A 15,004-nucleotide genomic window follows, 5' to 3' on the forward strand; every position below is an offset into this window, starting at 1 on the left:
TTACAGCATTATACAGCATTATTCCCATGATTTAATCCCGTCTGAGATCATTAGACACTATGGTACCATTAAGTAAGCAATTACGACAACTGACCTATGTTCCAGAGGACATGGGCAGGCAAGTGCCTTTGTCATCTACCAGAGGGTAATTTTCTAATTCGATTTAGAGCCTCTCTAGAAAAAGCTAATTTACTTACCTGCTAGCTTTCAAGGACTGCCTTAAAGTCTGGTTTAAATAGGACACAGAGTGGATCTTAAGGAGAAAAAACAAAACAAAACAAACCCAGAGGACTAGTACTGGCTGTGTAAGATAAAATGGATAAAAGTGGCAAAGTTCAACCAGGCTTGGTGAGATGGTAAAAAAATTACAGAATTAGAGTTAACAAAGAGAAGAGCATAGTCTTTGGGAAGACAGCATGTCAACAGAGGAGGCAGATAAAGATTTAGTTAGCTCTCTCACTGCAGGCACCAACATGCCAGACAAGAGCACTCCAGCCCCTCAGGATACCTCGAGTCTCCTGTGGGATCTGTAATTCAGTTCAAATTCACTGTAGGATTTTTATTTCTGACTTTCTGCTTACTCCAGGTGGCTCTAAGATCTTACAGAAGAAACTCACGAATTAAAACAAGGTGCAAAATCAAAACTAAAGAAGATTTCCTACGCTGCAGAGACAGGTAGAAAGGGCAAAAGGGTACAAGCACTGTGCCGCAAGTGGGATCCTGCTCTGACTGCAGACTGCTGGCTACTGCAAACGCGCAGGTCCAGTCATTGTGGAGTAGGAGGCTGCTGCTTTTGAGCATGGCTGGTTTACTAAAACCAGGTTCCTCCTTCCAGGGCTTTTACTGCACAAATACAGCTTGGGGGAGGCAGAGTCCCAAAATGGGAGGACACATATCTGAAGATGTGGGTAGTGTGTCTGTTAGACGCATACAGTGGCTCTGTGGCTGACAGCAAGGAGGCCCTGCTGCTCTCTTCCTACACCACTGAGGTCCTCCACTTGCTCACTAAAAATGACTCTTAGTTGCCATCACATCAACCACTGCACACCTCCGCTCCCATCCTCCTTGTTGTCCCTTTTACTCCAGAGCATTTTATCCATGCAAAGCTCACCACAAGAGAGTCTTGGTCCCAGTCAGCAACTTGGCACCATGAAGGTAACCCCTACAGTCCCTGCTGCAAGGCAATAGTACTCAAGAGGCCAATCTCTTAAACTTGGAAATGTTGTGTCAGAGGAGAAATCAAAGAAGCCTTCAGGGGACAAGATCACAGATGACGAGATCTACAACCATAAAATCAGTTTTGATTTTTAACTGAAGATCCAAATTACAAATGTTCTTCTGGCACTGAAGGCCTCACACAGGTCAGTTACAGTCCTGCTGCTGCCACACAAAGTCTGTGGAAAAGAGGCAAAAATGCGAGTGCTAAAAATAATGTCACATCCAGCCTCACGCTGGCTCACAAAGAGCAGAATCGATGCTGGGTTTTGCTCCAGGCATGTTTATATGTAATGATGTTCTTCCAAAACACTCAGCAGCCAAGGGAGACAGAAAAATCAGCAAAACCAAATGAGCAGTCCAAGGTTATGAATTCCTATAATTTTTAAGTCTCATCCTGAATTTTAAATAAAATGTGGTATTTCATGGGGAGGCGGTGAGAGGGGTGTGGGATTAAAAAGGGTATAAAGTCAGTGTTGGAAGTTCCTAGGAATGGATAAACCTAAAGAAAAACAGGAGGGCAGAAAACTTAAATGTAAGCAACAAACTGAACCACTGCCACCAGCACAGGTGCCAGGCTTCACTAAAGCCATCAACCTCCATTGGCACAGCCAAATACGAAGTACCTCTAGGGATGGTAAAACCCAACAGATGGACTCCTCTTAGCATATGTTGATGGGGAGGGCTAACAGATATTAATTGTCTTGTGTACTTAAAAACAAACAACAAAACCCCAACTAAACCATTCTGGTGCACTTAAGAATCAAAGTTCACTTTGTAAAAGCACACACACCATGCCCTCCATACATGACCTCTGAATTAAATGGCAAAAATACTACTATTAAGTTCTTCAGAACATACTAAACACCACCCTTTCCTCCTGAAGCCGATTTCTGCACTGGTTTGGAAAAGGACAGAAAGAAAAGTGATGTTTAATTGTAAAGACTTAACCTATATAAATATGGAAAGGAACAGAAGGGCGATTTCTCTTGGTATGTGTTCAAGTCAGGAATTATTAACAGAAGAGCAAAGCTCCACAACTTATGCTTTTGCAATTCTGTTCCACTCCCTACAAAACATAAGAAGACTGAATCACTTATGATCTGAATTATTTATAACATGGATGAAATTTGGCTTTAATGAACTTCTGCAGAGAAATTCAAGCTATTTACCCCGAATAGGCTGTTGGGGTTTTTTTCTCTATCACATCACAGAAGTGGAAAAAAGAATAATCTCCTGTCTTTCAGGCAGGATGCCCTGGAGACATTCACTGGCCAATCCTTTTCCTAGCTAGGTATGTCAGTTCTCTCCAATGTGTTATCAATTATCTTACCCACAGAGTGTAAGAGAAAAGTTGAATATTAAATAGTAATGATGAAAATCCTGCAACTGGACTAAGCATCTGAATGCTGCTGAAGTCCACACAAGAGTGTTTGGCACAGGCGTCAGTACCCAACTTTCCTTCCACAGCCCCCTGGGAGGAATTGTTCATATGCAGTTTCCAAGAACCATTAGCAAGCTCTTCCCCTCCACCCTGAAAGTTTGTCTCTTATCTTGCACTTTTCCCCTCCGTATTTCTGCTATCTTTATCCTGATCACAGCTATACCCTCCCCATTGACTCGTGCTAATCCTCTCCATTCCTCTGTCACCGCCCCAGGAGAGGGATGCTGTCTGCTGGTGGCTTGGATCCTGATCCCAGTCTTGTAGGATTGAAGGATGGAGACTTTGTGCTACCTGAGTTTATGGACTGTCCAAGTAAACAGTCCCCAGCACTTGCTAAATCACAAGTACCAGCACACAAATGGTGCTCCATGAACACTCCTCCATTCTCACTGTGCTGCTTCTCTACATTATTTATAGCTTGGGTAGTTTCATTACAATTCACATGCTTTGGTATCATCTCTTGAAATATAGTTTTTCCCATTTTTTTCCCTCCTTTGCCTTCTGTTCTCCCCAACTTCAAAGCCACCGTACCTATTATAACCACACTGCTTTTGAGAATTCAGGAGAAATAGTGCAGATTCTTTTCTTAGCAAAAATACACCAGGGTCACCAAACTTTATTATAACCCGTATCATTAAAATACCTCCACTGCTCCAGTAATTTGATAGCATAGAATTAAAAAATGTCAATCTACCTTATCAGCAAAAGCTACAGCTGCAAAACCACCTACAGTGTCATGTGAGTTTCCTTCAAGAGCCTCGATGGTATTTTAGGAATGTACTTCTAGTTTCCAAATTACTTGCTTGTCTTTCTATTTATAAGGAAGTTTCACACTTTCATAAACCGATGTGTTAGCATCTCATTTGCCCTGCAATAAAATAACACTAAGGCAATCTCACAAACAAACATGTGAATTTATCTTTACATTAATGGAGAGATATCTAACAGCACACTTAGTCATACATTAAGTTTAACCTTTGCTATTATTCTAATTTTAACTTTAGGGTTTCTTTATTTGGCTTTTTGGTTTTGAAATACCACCAGTCTACAACAAAATACTTCAAGGTACATTGAGGTCACCAACTTAACTTGTGCACTAAAAAACTTCAACACTTATCTGTAAGTCAGAATTAGTTCTGGAGCTACAGTTACCAGATGTAACACACAAAAGGTTTCTTATTTCCTCCCCCGAAGATTCTTCTAAAAAGAAATGTCTACAGACAGTTCAGTGTGCACTTCACACAAGTATATTTTCTTCCAGACTTCTCCAAGACAGATTTTCTGACAGTCCTAGCCACTGAAAAATACATGGAAGGTTATATACTCATTCTACTGTCATTCTCAGCAGTGTGATGGACTAAACAGAGGCCCTAGGGAGGTTTATATTTGGCATTAACCAGGTTTATTATTTATAGTGTCATAAAGCAGAGTGCAGAATTAGAGATGCACAACTAAAAATTTCTCAAGCATTTTATTTCATAACCTAGTGTATAAAACTTCAACATACAAAAAAACCCCAAAACCAAACAAACCAAAAAACAACCCCAAAACCAAAACCAGAAGTGAACTAAAGCAACGTCTCATAATACTTTGTTTTTTTTCAGAAAGCTTTACCTACAGGCTCAGAAGCAGTAAACATTCAGCCTTCTTCCAAATGGGATTCAGAACAATCTTCATACTTGCAGCCTGCAGAATTATGAATCAAATGAATCAGGGGTTTCTGCCTCCTTAGAAAAGGTTTAGTTTGTGTAAGCAGAGGGGTTTGTGGAATTTGTTGTTTTTTAAATACACAGTTCACTTTGAACAGCACAATCAGTCTTGGTCAGTTATTTTCAGTGAAGCGAATATGTTTACTTGTTTGTTGAGTCTTTTCAAGTCTCATTCTTTCAGCTTTAGCAATTAACTGCAAACAGAAAAAACATTGTACAAAAGGTTAGAGGAAAACTACATTGTTATAATTTTATCTTATGATATATTATTCCCAAATTTACCAAACTTCATAAGAAAAAGCTGTTCTGTGAAGAGCTAAGCTAACCTGTACATCTGACAAAAAAAAGAAAAAAGAAAAGAAAAAGTTAAAGCAGCCCTTTTAGTATTGCCTTCAGACCTATCACAAATAGCAAGGCGTCTCTTCAAACTCTGGACAGTCAGCATCTTTCATTCCATCCCTTCTTCCTCCTAACATGGTTGAAGAGAAAAAAATTGATTTCAAGAGAATAAATGAGTTTCAACTTCAAAAATCCCAAAATGCAGTCTCATGCAGTAAGTTAAAACTCTGCCCTTTTACTGGACTCATGCTGTTACTGATGTAAGAAAAACAAGGTCAGACCATAAAAACAAACAAACAAACAAACAAAAAAGCAGCCTTAGGAATAATGTGTCATTTTCTACACTTAGCAAAGAAACAAATCAACAAATCCATGGAAATCCACATGGGAACCATCCTTCAGGCCAGGAAAACAGCACAACACGTGTCACAACCCTGCTTAGAATTCATCTTGAGAAATAATGGTGAAGTTTGGAAGAACTTGGAAGGAGGACTTGGGGGTGGTGATTGATGAGAAACTCGGCATGAGCAGGCAGTGTGCGCCTGTAGCCCAGAAAGCAACCGTATCCTGGGCTGTATCAAAAGAAGCATGACCAGCAGGTCAAAGGAGGTGATCCTGCCCCTCTACTCTGCTCTTGTGAGGCCTCACTTGCAGTATTGTGTACAGTTCTGGTGTCCTCAACATAAAAAGGACATGGAGCTGCTGGAGCAAGTCCAGAGGAGGGCCACGAGGATGATAAGAGGACTGGAGCACCTCCCGTATGAAGACAGGCTGAGAAAGTTGGGGCTGTTCAGCCTGGAGTAGAGAAGACTGCGTGGAGACCTCAGAGCAGCCTTCCAGTATCTGAAGGGGGACTCACAGGATGCTGGGGAGGGACTCTTCATTAGGGACTGTAGTGGTAGGACAAGGGGGAATGGGTTTAAACTTAAACAGGGGAAGTTTAGGTTAGATATAAGGAAGAAGTTCTTCACAGGGAGGGTGGTGAGGCACTGGAATGGGTTGCCCAAGGAAGTTGTGAATGCTCCAACCCTGGAGGTGTTCAAGGCCAGGCTGGACAGAGCCTTGGGCGACATAGTTTAGTGTGTGGTGTCCCTGCTCATGGCAGGGGTGTTGGAACTAGATGATCTTAAGGTCTTTTCCAACCCTAACTATTCTGTGATTCTATGATAACACTGATGCTAGGGATCCCTCACTCAGAACCCTGTCTGACCAGCAATGTGTGTGTTTTCAACTGTATTTTGGGCAGATTGCCTGAATTACCAGGGGGTACCTGGCTAGCTGCTTTCAGTGCTGAGGCAAAAGAGATGCTCTTGTGGGATGTAACACGCTGATTCCCAACCTCTGTTTACTGTGTCCTCAGGCAGAAAACAAGAACTCTGAGAATGTTAAAAGCATTCTTGTTTTTAAAGCATCCACACTAGAGCATTTACATATTTAACCATAGTATTGCAACAAAGTCATCCTAATAATGCAAAGGTACAAGCTTTGTTACTGTGATGCCCCATTAAGATTCCTCAACCATAAGCAAGAGCTCATGAAGTAACTGTTGCATGAGTAAGATGAGAAAAAAACACCCAAAACACAACACAGGCTGCCTCATCTGAATAAAAGTGAGAAAGCAGGAAACTCTTGTGAATCTAGTCACATCCATAAGGCACCAGCATAAATCCATGTTATGTTATCTGATAGAGCCTACTAAAACATATTAGCTGGTGCTGAGGTAAAGGGGCACTTGCTCACCAGCAATCCAGTAAAGTGGCTAGATTTGAAAAGTTTTCACCTATAAATCACATTATTTACTATTTATCCATGATAAATGCTAAATCCTGCAGACACTGCATCTTGCACATAGCACAGAAGTGCAAGGTGCATAGCTGCACTGATCCTGGTAGTCAGGAATGACACTGTACACACATGCTGCACGGATGCAGTTTGCTGTGCTGTAGTAACTATCGTTATACTCCCACAATTTTACTGGTACGTCTCCCTGGGCCCCCAGCATTTAACTTGATTTGCAATACTTCACATGTTCTCAACAGCATCAGACAGTAAGTTCTGACAGAGGACTTTCTCAACCATTCTCCAGAAGTAAAACTGATGTAAATACGTAACTAGGAGCTACTTTCACTCTTTGGTATCTGAGAAATGGATTAAAAGAGTTAAACTCTAAATAGAAGTGAGGAGTATACTGGCTCACTCGTTCAACATATGCGATGTAGAACCAAACACGCTGGAAGGAAGGCTCCGGGATGTGAACTGCCCAGTGTGTATCAGTTACTGCTTCTATACCAACACCTCAAAACTAGAAGAGGCCTCAAGGATTCTTATTTTGAGCTCACCAATCCAGTATCACCTATTTCTAAGCACACCACTGGTCAGGCCTCCAGAGGGGTACCCAGCCCTTCCATAGATACCAACTTCAGAGAATCAGGGAAAGGGGCTTATCTGTGCCTCTTCCCACTCACCCCCCCTCCCACTCCTCCCCCAGCACAGACAGAGAACTGGTCCTTCTTGCAAGGACACAGCCCCTGAGCCCCAGGCGTAATCAGAAGAGAATAGGGTGGGCTGTGCCCAGGCATTCCCACTATCCTCCTTTCCCATATATTCTCCAAATTATTCCGCCCTTCACAAACACCCAATTCTCACTTGCCCACCAAATGCCTTTCACTTCTACCACCACTCCCACCCTCTTAAACTTCCTCCTTTCCTTCTGGTAAAGGGGTGTCCAAGGTGTAAACTGGGTTTAGCAGCACCTCTCCCAGCAGACAAGCACCCAAGTGGAACGCTTATAGCCACTCAGGCCTTTGCTTTGTTCATAGGAAACTTCAATGAGCCTAGAGAGTTTAAGGCTACAGACTGATAAACTGCCTGAGCTCTGCATAAACTGGCACTGCCCTGAAGGAATCATTCTGGCAAGAAGGTTTTTCATCTGTATCACTAAATCACTACAATTTTTTTATGCCAGGGTTGAACAACGGACTAAAGATAACATGGATTTGGAAGGGACAAGACAAAGAAGCACAGAGATGATGATGAGCGACCAAGGCCTGAGAGAAATGCCTGACACTGAACAGCTTTTTAACTGCAGAGAATGGCTAGGCAGGAGTCACAAGTTCTGGGGAACCCTGAGGTGTCTTTATCTCTTTTGGACATTGAGTTTACCACAAGAGCTATGCCAGAGAAAGCAAAATCTATACCATTTTTTATTTTTGGGGTGAGGCATAACACCAGAAATCCTCTGTTGAAATGATCAGTAACTCTTATCCCATCATGCCCCAAGAAAGCTGAGTAAGACTGTAGTTTTACATGGAAAAGAAGAATCTCAAACTGTCCAAAATTACCCTCAAAAGCATCTCTGTGTGCTGCTACTGTGTACAGCCTGTGCAGCAAGCAGTCCGTGCAACAATATGTATGTTCATTATTACTATAAATACATGGACATCAACTGAGCTATATAGCTTATGATCTATTAGGCCCACATTTAACCACACTAACTGAAATGAATGTAAGTATAAATCAAATAGGCAAATGCTCATCTTCAAAGAGATCTTGTAAAAAGATTTTAAAACAGAATCTCTGCAAGAAAGATCCACTAATGGCATACACAGCTGTATGTGTTTATGAATCATTACATTATTTTTTTCCTTCCTTTTATTGTGACCTTCAAAATAAGTCAACTTGTGAGTACTTCAGGAGAATTTTCAAATAAAAGATTAAAATTAATACTAATGAACAGAGAAAGAAAGATTTTTTCTTATTCTCAGTCTGTATTTCTGGCATGCAGACTGCCAAGAAGTAACTAAAGGGTTAAGAGTCATTGACTATAGTGAGCCATTCTTTTCTGGATGTTTCACTTAACAGTGTTAGCATATAAATAGTATTCACTAAGCTTTGAAGTTAACACCTCCCAGCCTTGCAAGGTGATGTGTAAGGGGGAGGACCAGGAGTTTGCACCCTCACTGCTGCTATTGTTAAGCAGAGCTGAAACAGTTGATAGTTGCAAGCCCAGGTGAGGTAAGTTACTGGCAAATTTACACCAGTTTGGTCAACAAATACCAAATCTTCAGAAGATGAGGAACAGAAACTTGATAGCAGGGCACCTACAGTCCAAACTGCAGTTAAAGGTGCCACTGGCACCTTTTGTTCAAAAAAGGAAAAGTACATTAAAAAAGAAAATAATTTAAAAAACCAACCTCACAAAAAGCCTGTCACACTCAGTAAAAGGCTCTGAAACTGCACATTTCACATCACTTACTCCTCATATTAAAGTATAATGGCTAGCGTAAATGCCATTTTTATGCCTTTAAGAAAATTAAATCAGTCACATGGGGAAAAACTTTATTCACACCTTGGAAAGAATGAGACACATTTATCCATGAGATCTCTGAAAGAATGTTTATACCAACAAGGCACTACACGCAAAATACGCCTTGTACAAGACAAGATTTTGATCTGTACAACTGCTGCTCTTTTAGGTCAATGTAGTATTTCTTTTCAATTATATATAGAGCAACTAGGGGGTTTTTAATTGCTTGCATCAAAGGAGCACCTAGGAAACAAAAAGCCTCCAAAGTCACCAGCAAATAGTAAGGTCAGATGATTCTGAAGTTTTGCAAGCTCCAGCATAAAGACTATGCTTAAATCCAACTCAGAAGCCTTATCTGCAAGGTGTGTGAAGTAAACCTAGCAATAAAGTGTCTGTGAAATACTCTTTGGCTCCTCTCTGTCAGCTAAGGGATCTGTCTGGCTTAATCAAGAGCCCTTCAGGCCTGGAAGGATTTTCAGGGGCAGGAGTGGAGACTGCAGCCTGCAAGTTTATTGCAACACTCCCTCCACACTGTGCCCTGACAGGCACATCAAGGTCAAGGCTGGATGGAAACGTCACTAGTTATATTCTGGAAGCTGCTCAGCTACGGACTCTCATAGCAGCATTTGGATTTGCTGGACCAGAACAGACATAGTGGGACTGCAGTAGGAAAATGCTACTGTTCAGAATGGCACAGAACAGTACACTAAAATAATTGTGTAAATAGTAAGAAATAGAGAGATTAATTCTTAACAATTTTCTTTATCACACCTGAGAGTTAAGACTATACCACTAGAATTTATTACAGTAGAGCAAACCAGGACTACTTAACTTTGTTATAAGCTCACCAGACAGGATTTCAAAGGAAATCCATCTTACAAATGAACTTCATGCCTTTAGGCATGGACTGAACTTGCTCTGATTGTCTCCATAAGGACAAGCCTTGCATTTGGCAGTTGGACCAGGACTGCTACATGTTCTCTACTCTGTGGCTGTAAAATCCTGCTGCCAAATCAGTAGGAAGTCATCTAACTGGATTAAAGACAGCACCAAAGCATTAAGTATCAAGAAACACTTATCTACACAGAAATAGAGCCAGATTTTCAACCACAGCTGTACAAGAAAAATAAACTGCCTTGCAGATTACCTTCTCAGTACCCCGCTTCTTTTCTCGAGGCTGGTTAAGTTTAGCTTGTCTGTCCACTAGAATCTTCTGCCAGTAACGTTGTTCGTGATCACCTTGAAAAACAAATTAACATTACACTACATGAACAAAAGTAGTCAATACCAGTGGATACAGTGTTTCCAGCTGTGATGAGAAGGAATGTTTCCTAAGGTAAATAAATACATGTGAAAATACCTGTTAGGGAAACCTGACAAGTATTTCCCCATCAGTCTTAAATTCAGATTCAGAAGCCATACAGTATTGCAACATCTGACCAACACACACCAATGTGACCAGAATTAAGATTTTGTCCAGAAGAGCCAAGTTTTCCTAAGCAAGTAGTTTTACAAACTAAATAAAACCAACTCAGAGAATATGCAAACACCACTCTCTACATGTAGTTAGCAGAAGGAGCTCAGTTTTGCCTAATGTTTCACCACAGCAGTAAGAGGTCCTTTAATTTACTGATGTACTCAATCTCTGATGAATTTTGAACAGGAAAAAAAAAATTACTGCAAGAATGCCTGATAGTATTTTGTTTATCAATACTACTGTTAGAAGCAAACTCTGGGGACTTCATAGCCAATTAGGAATACTTGAACATGGGGGGGGGGGGCAATAATTATGCAGCTTTTCTCAGTGGCTGTGTTGCAGTAAGAAGTGGTCTGCCACTGTTTCCTATGGTTTCCGCTGTAGCAGAATTTTGTGGTGTTGTATGGTTTTGTGGGAAATCTTCAGTTACAGGGAATTTCCCAAGTGATTTTGGAAAAGATTTACTCAAAAGTGATAAAATTAACAATCCTGAGAAGAAATTCAGCACATATTTTAACAGCATTATGTATATATTCAATCACAGTAACATCTACATGTCACCATAGTTGCTTCTTACTATCTTGTCAGCTGAAAAGCTGAAGACGTTTACTCAAATCTTAAAAAGTGAAATACTACTAGGAAAGCTTCAGTCCTGCAGCAAGAAGCATTAAAGATTCTTTTTTTAATCTATTAAAGATTCAAGATTCTTCGGGGGGGTTTTTTGTTTGTTTGTTGGTTTGTTTTTTTTTTTTAAAGCATTTAGGATTTTTAGTGCATGTCTAGAATGTAAAAGTTATATGAATACAGCAACAAAGTTTGAAACGCCTCCCTCCTTCCCACTTATTCTACTGCTCACTTCCAGAAAGACATTTATCTACACTAGGAAGACTAGTTCAAGAATAGCAATTTCAGGAAAAAACCCAACATGCACTATACTGAAGTTCCAAAGTAAGTCAGTAATTCTTTATTTTTTTTTGTAAATACAATTTAAAAAAGGCATTCCTCTGACCAAAGTTACTCAACCTCCTGAAACAAAAAAAAGAAGACTTAATTAGAAGGCAAGTGCTAAAACCACTCTAAGTGTATCCATACTCTTAAATCATGTCCTGTTATTTCACCTAGAAGTTCAGTATTTTCAAGAAAATCTTCCTGTAAAGCTCTTCAGCACTATCAGAATGTTATATTTATAAAGCTAAAATAGGAATTAAGATTGATAGTACACATAAAAGTGATGTGAATAAATAAATCTCAAAAGAACAGGATTAAGTGATAAACGCAAGCAAACATTGTTATTTTGCTCTGAACAGTGGCATAAAACCCCCATACCCTTTAACCAATTTCACTATAACAGCAAAATGGGAAAACTCACAGAAAAAACACATCCTTTGCCCCGACTGAGTCATCTCAGTATATCCATAGAGCTACCGCAGAATACTTTTTACCATACTTGTCTCCTGTAATACCATTAAAAAAAAAGGTCTTACCAGTGAGAACTTCAAACTTCCAGTTGTTTTTGATCTGTATTTCTTTGTACGATTTCATGATAACCTGCGCATCCTCAGGAGTTTTAAAACGGACGTGACATTCTATGTCTCCCTCCAGCATGTCAACATAAGCAACATCAGCCAGTGCTGCCAAAGCATCCTATTCAAGCACAGAAGAGAACAGACCTTATAAAACTAATCTGAAAGAGTGACTTTTTGGGTATTCAATTTGTAGGTCATTGACATTTTCAGAAAGGTTGTGAAGTAAAAGGTAGTAACTGAATTTTTCCATATAGTCATTGAATCTCTTTGTCAAGTAGTTTTGATTTCATGTATTTTCCTAAGAAAGTTATTACTGAATTGTGATTTATGAGCCTACAACATCCATTTATCTCTCATCCTGCCCTCCAAGAACAATTTAAAGCAGGAATTTCTGAGAATGGTTTTTTTGGTTTTGCTTTTGTTGTGGTTGGTTTTTTTTTAGGTTTTTTTGTTTGTTTGTTTTAATAGAAAAATTATCTGTGTACTGTAACATTGATATATGTTGGTCCAACAGAAAAACATCTACCTTCATGGTATGCATGAACTATATGAAAAGCAAGCTCATTCACGGCAGATGATTTGCAAACTGAGTAGTAGTAAACCAGCCCTTCCTATCTTTATGAAGTGACCTCTGGCTGAAAGCTGAAGGAAGAAGATTCACACATGCTTTTTCAGATGAAGTACTTCACTTTTAATACCTGCTGTTAGGGAAATTAAGCACCACCACACATACCAGGTCAATTTAGTTCACAGCAGGCAGCTCCAGTAAGATGCTTCTATTCAGGAATTACACACTGTTTTTAACCCTCCACTACCAAGAACAGCCTTGAAACAAAACAAAACTTCAGTGCTATTTGAAGAGTCAATAAAAGCCACTTTCCACTCTTAATTCTGGTATCCCAAAGTCATACTTTCATGGAAAACTACAAAGACCTAAACAGTTTACTGGAGTTGGCAAATGCATGAGGCAAAGACACACCTTAATAGCAAGATATGGAAGTAGTGAAGTAAAAAATTAAAACATCAAAATAATACTAATACTAGAACTACTCTGCAAAGACCATTCACATGCATGGAAGCAATGAAGCCTGTCTATCACACAGTCAGAAACACAGATCAATTCTGCACGTTTAGTAAGGAAAAATCTCTGGATGCACTGTTTGTGGCAGTGTTTGCTGGAGCTCCAACAGTCCGCGAAGCCAAGCAAAGCAAGGTTTTGTCAAAGTTATGCCTTGCATAAGAGCAACTAGTATGGAAAGAGAAAAGCAGTAAGCATGAATACAGCCTGCACCTTCCACTGCTGACTCAAAATAGAGCTGGTGCACCCTAAATATTATTTCTTCTTCCAGCTGCAGTTGTATCCTGCAATTATGTGTCTCTCAAAACCCTCCCTTATTTAGGTTGTGAAAACTGTGGGAAATATTTTGGTTATCTACTTGTTATGGAAACCAAAGACATGATGAATAACAGCAAGGGCCATCCCAATCTAGTTTTTCCCCCTTTGCTTTCACAAAGCATTATTTTCCCCTGAAGCACTTGCCTAATACTAAACTAAAGGACTAACTGGAAATACCAAACCAGGTTTGTTTTCAGCTATTGTGGAGCTGAAAGCTTACCTCCTGACCACAGTTACGTTAAGCTGTGACACCAACTTCACCCAGTAAGGTGTATGCTGCAGTCAAAGGGGCCCTCAAACCTTACAGTGACAACTTCTACATTCTCTCAGTGTCTCCAGCACTCAGACAGCTGCCTACAAATATACCTGGGCAGATAAGACTGATGACATAGAACCCTTGTCATCAGTTTGCTTTCATTATGGTATCTCTCATCTTGCTTAAATTTACGCACACACTAAACTTCACCTGCAAGCAGCCAGTGACTTCAAATCGACTACTCAGTCATATATACAGGTAGTTTGACAAGACACGTCAGAACTCATGTTTTGAGCCATTCTCTCTTTGTCCTAAGTGATCTGAACGTTTATTCCAACCTGAGTTCAAGTTGTTCAAATTCCTTAGAGGAAAATAATTCTATTTAACATGTCTAACTTTTGTATCATGACATGAAACAATATTTAAGTTATCCTAAAAACTTTTTTTTTTTTTGGATTGAGAAAAAAAGAGCGCTTGCCATAGGTGAAAAAAATATAGAAATGGGTGAATAAGTTACTGACCTAGATCTACTGCTGTCACTCTCACTGGATTTGTTACTGAGAAAGACAAAAGTTTTCTCACACAGACTGTTTTCTTTCCCCCAAATTCCTGTTAATGGTAAAAATCCTGATATACTGTTACAAATTTCTTGATTGGAATCGTGCCAGAACGACTGGCACAATTCCAAAACTTGAATGCCTTCAGCTTCAAGTTTTAAACGGGAAAGAACTAGTCATCCTCTAGAGCATTATGTCTTCTCAGTATTTTCATTTTAAACTTGACATTGCTTGAAGCACACTAAAGGCTAACTTTTGCTTTGAAACATCCTCTCTACCCCATTTTGCCGTTGTAAAATCTGCCATTAACAGGTACTAGAGAAGAATCTGTACACAGCTTCTGGCCAAACAAATAGGAAACAAAAACCTAAACAGTCAGACTTGTTTAAATGGTATTCCATATTCAAGCACTTGGGGGGCACTGTAAGAGGAAAGGCTAACAGCTACCCTGAGGTTACAAAGGCATTACCTTGATCTGCTTCCTGCCCGGCAGGGGCTCAGTGCTAATGATCTTCACAATTACTCCACTCACGAACTGAGGTCCCATTGTGTTGGCCTTGGCAGGAAGGGCAGAGTCTTCACTGGGGGCTGCTCCATTTAAAAATGGGGGGGAAAAAAAAGAAAAAGGAATTTTTTTCATGTATTAGTTTGACAAGATGATATGAAAGCACATAAGCAATGTGATGGCCACAAGAAATGAAACTGCAGATTAACTGCTGGTTATTTTTTTTCTCCATCTACAATCAAGACTGTTCACAAGTTAAAGTCAACGTGAAAGG

The 15,004-nt window shown here is 40.0% G+C and overlaps 1 protein-coding gene across 1 annotated transcript; it reads right to left on the bottom strand.

Moving 5' to 3' along the window:
• Positions 1-4,481: 4,481 nt before the first annotated feature.
• On the bottom strand, positions 4,482-14,772 carry LOC104403346 (la-related protein 7-like). The gene is made up of 4 exons (XM_010011451.1): positions 14,695-14,772; positions 11,975-12,134; positions 10,161-10,252; positions 4,482-4,562 (listed from the first exon to the last, which is right to left on the bottom strand). Exons 1-4 carry the CDS (start codon positions 14,770-14,772, stop codon positions 4,482-4,484), a joined length of 411 nt encoding a protein of 136 aa, XP_010009753.1.
• Between the last annotated feature and the right edge of the window lie 232 nt (positions 14,773-15,004).

The sequence above is a fragment of the Nestor notabilis genome, unplaced genomic scaffold, assembly GCF_000696875.1.
Source record: "Nestor notabilis isolate BGI_N333 unplaced genomic scaffold, ASM69687v1 scaffold253, whole genome shotgun sequence".
Classification (NCBI taxonomy): Eukaryota; Metazoa; Chordata; class Aves; order Psittaciformes; family Psittacidae; genus Nestor; species Nestor notabilis.

Coding starts and splice junctions, on each gene's coding strand:
- LOC104403346 (XM_010011451.1), bottom strand. CDS start 14,772: ATGGGACCTCAGTTCGTGAGTGGAGTAATTGTGAAGATCATTAGCACT. Junction 12,135..14,694: donor CGGGCAGGAAGCAGATCAAG/GTAATGCCTTTG, acceptor GTGCTTGAATAG/GATGCTTTGGCAGCACTGGC. Junction 4,563..10,160: donor AGAAGCGGGGTACTGAGAAG/GTAATCTGCAAG, acceptor TTCTGTTTGCAG/TTAATTGCTAAAGCTGAAAG.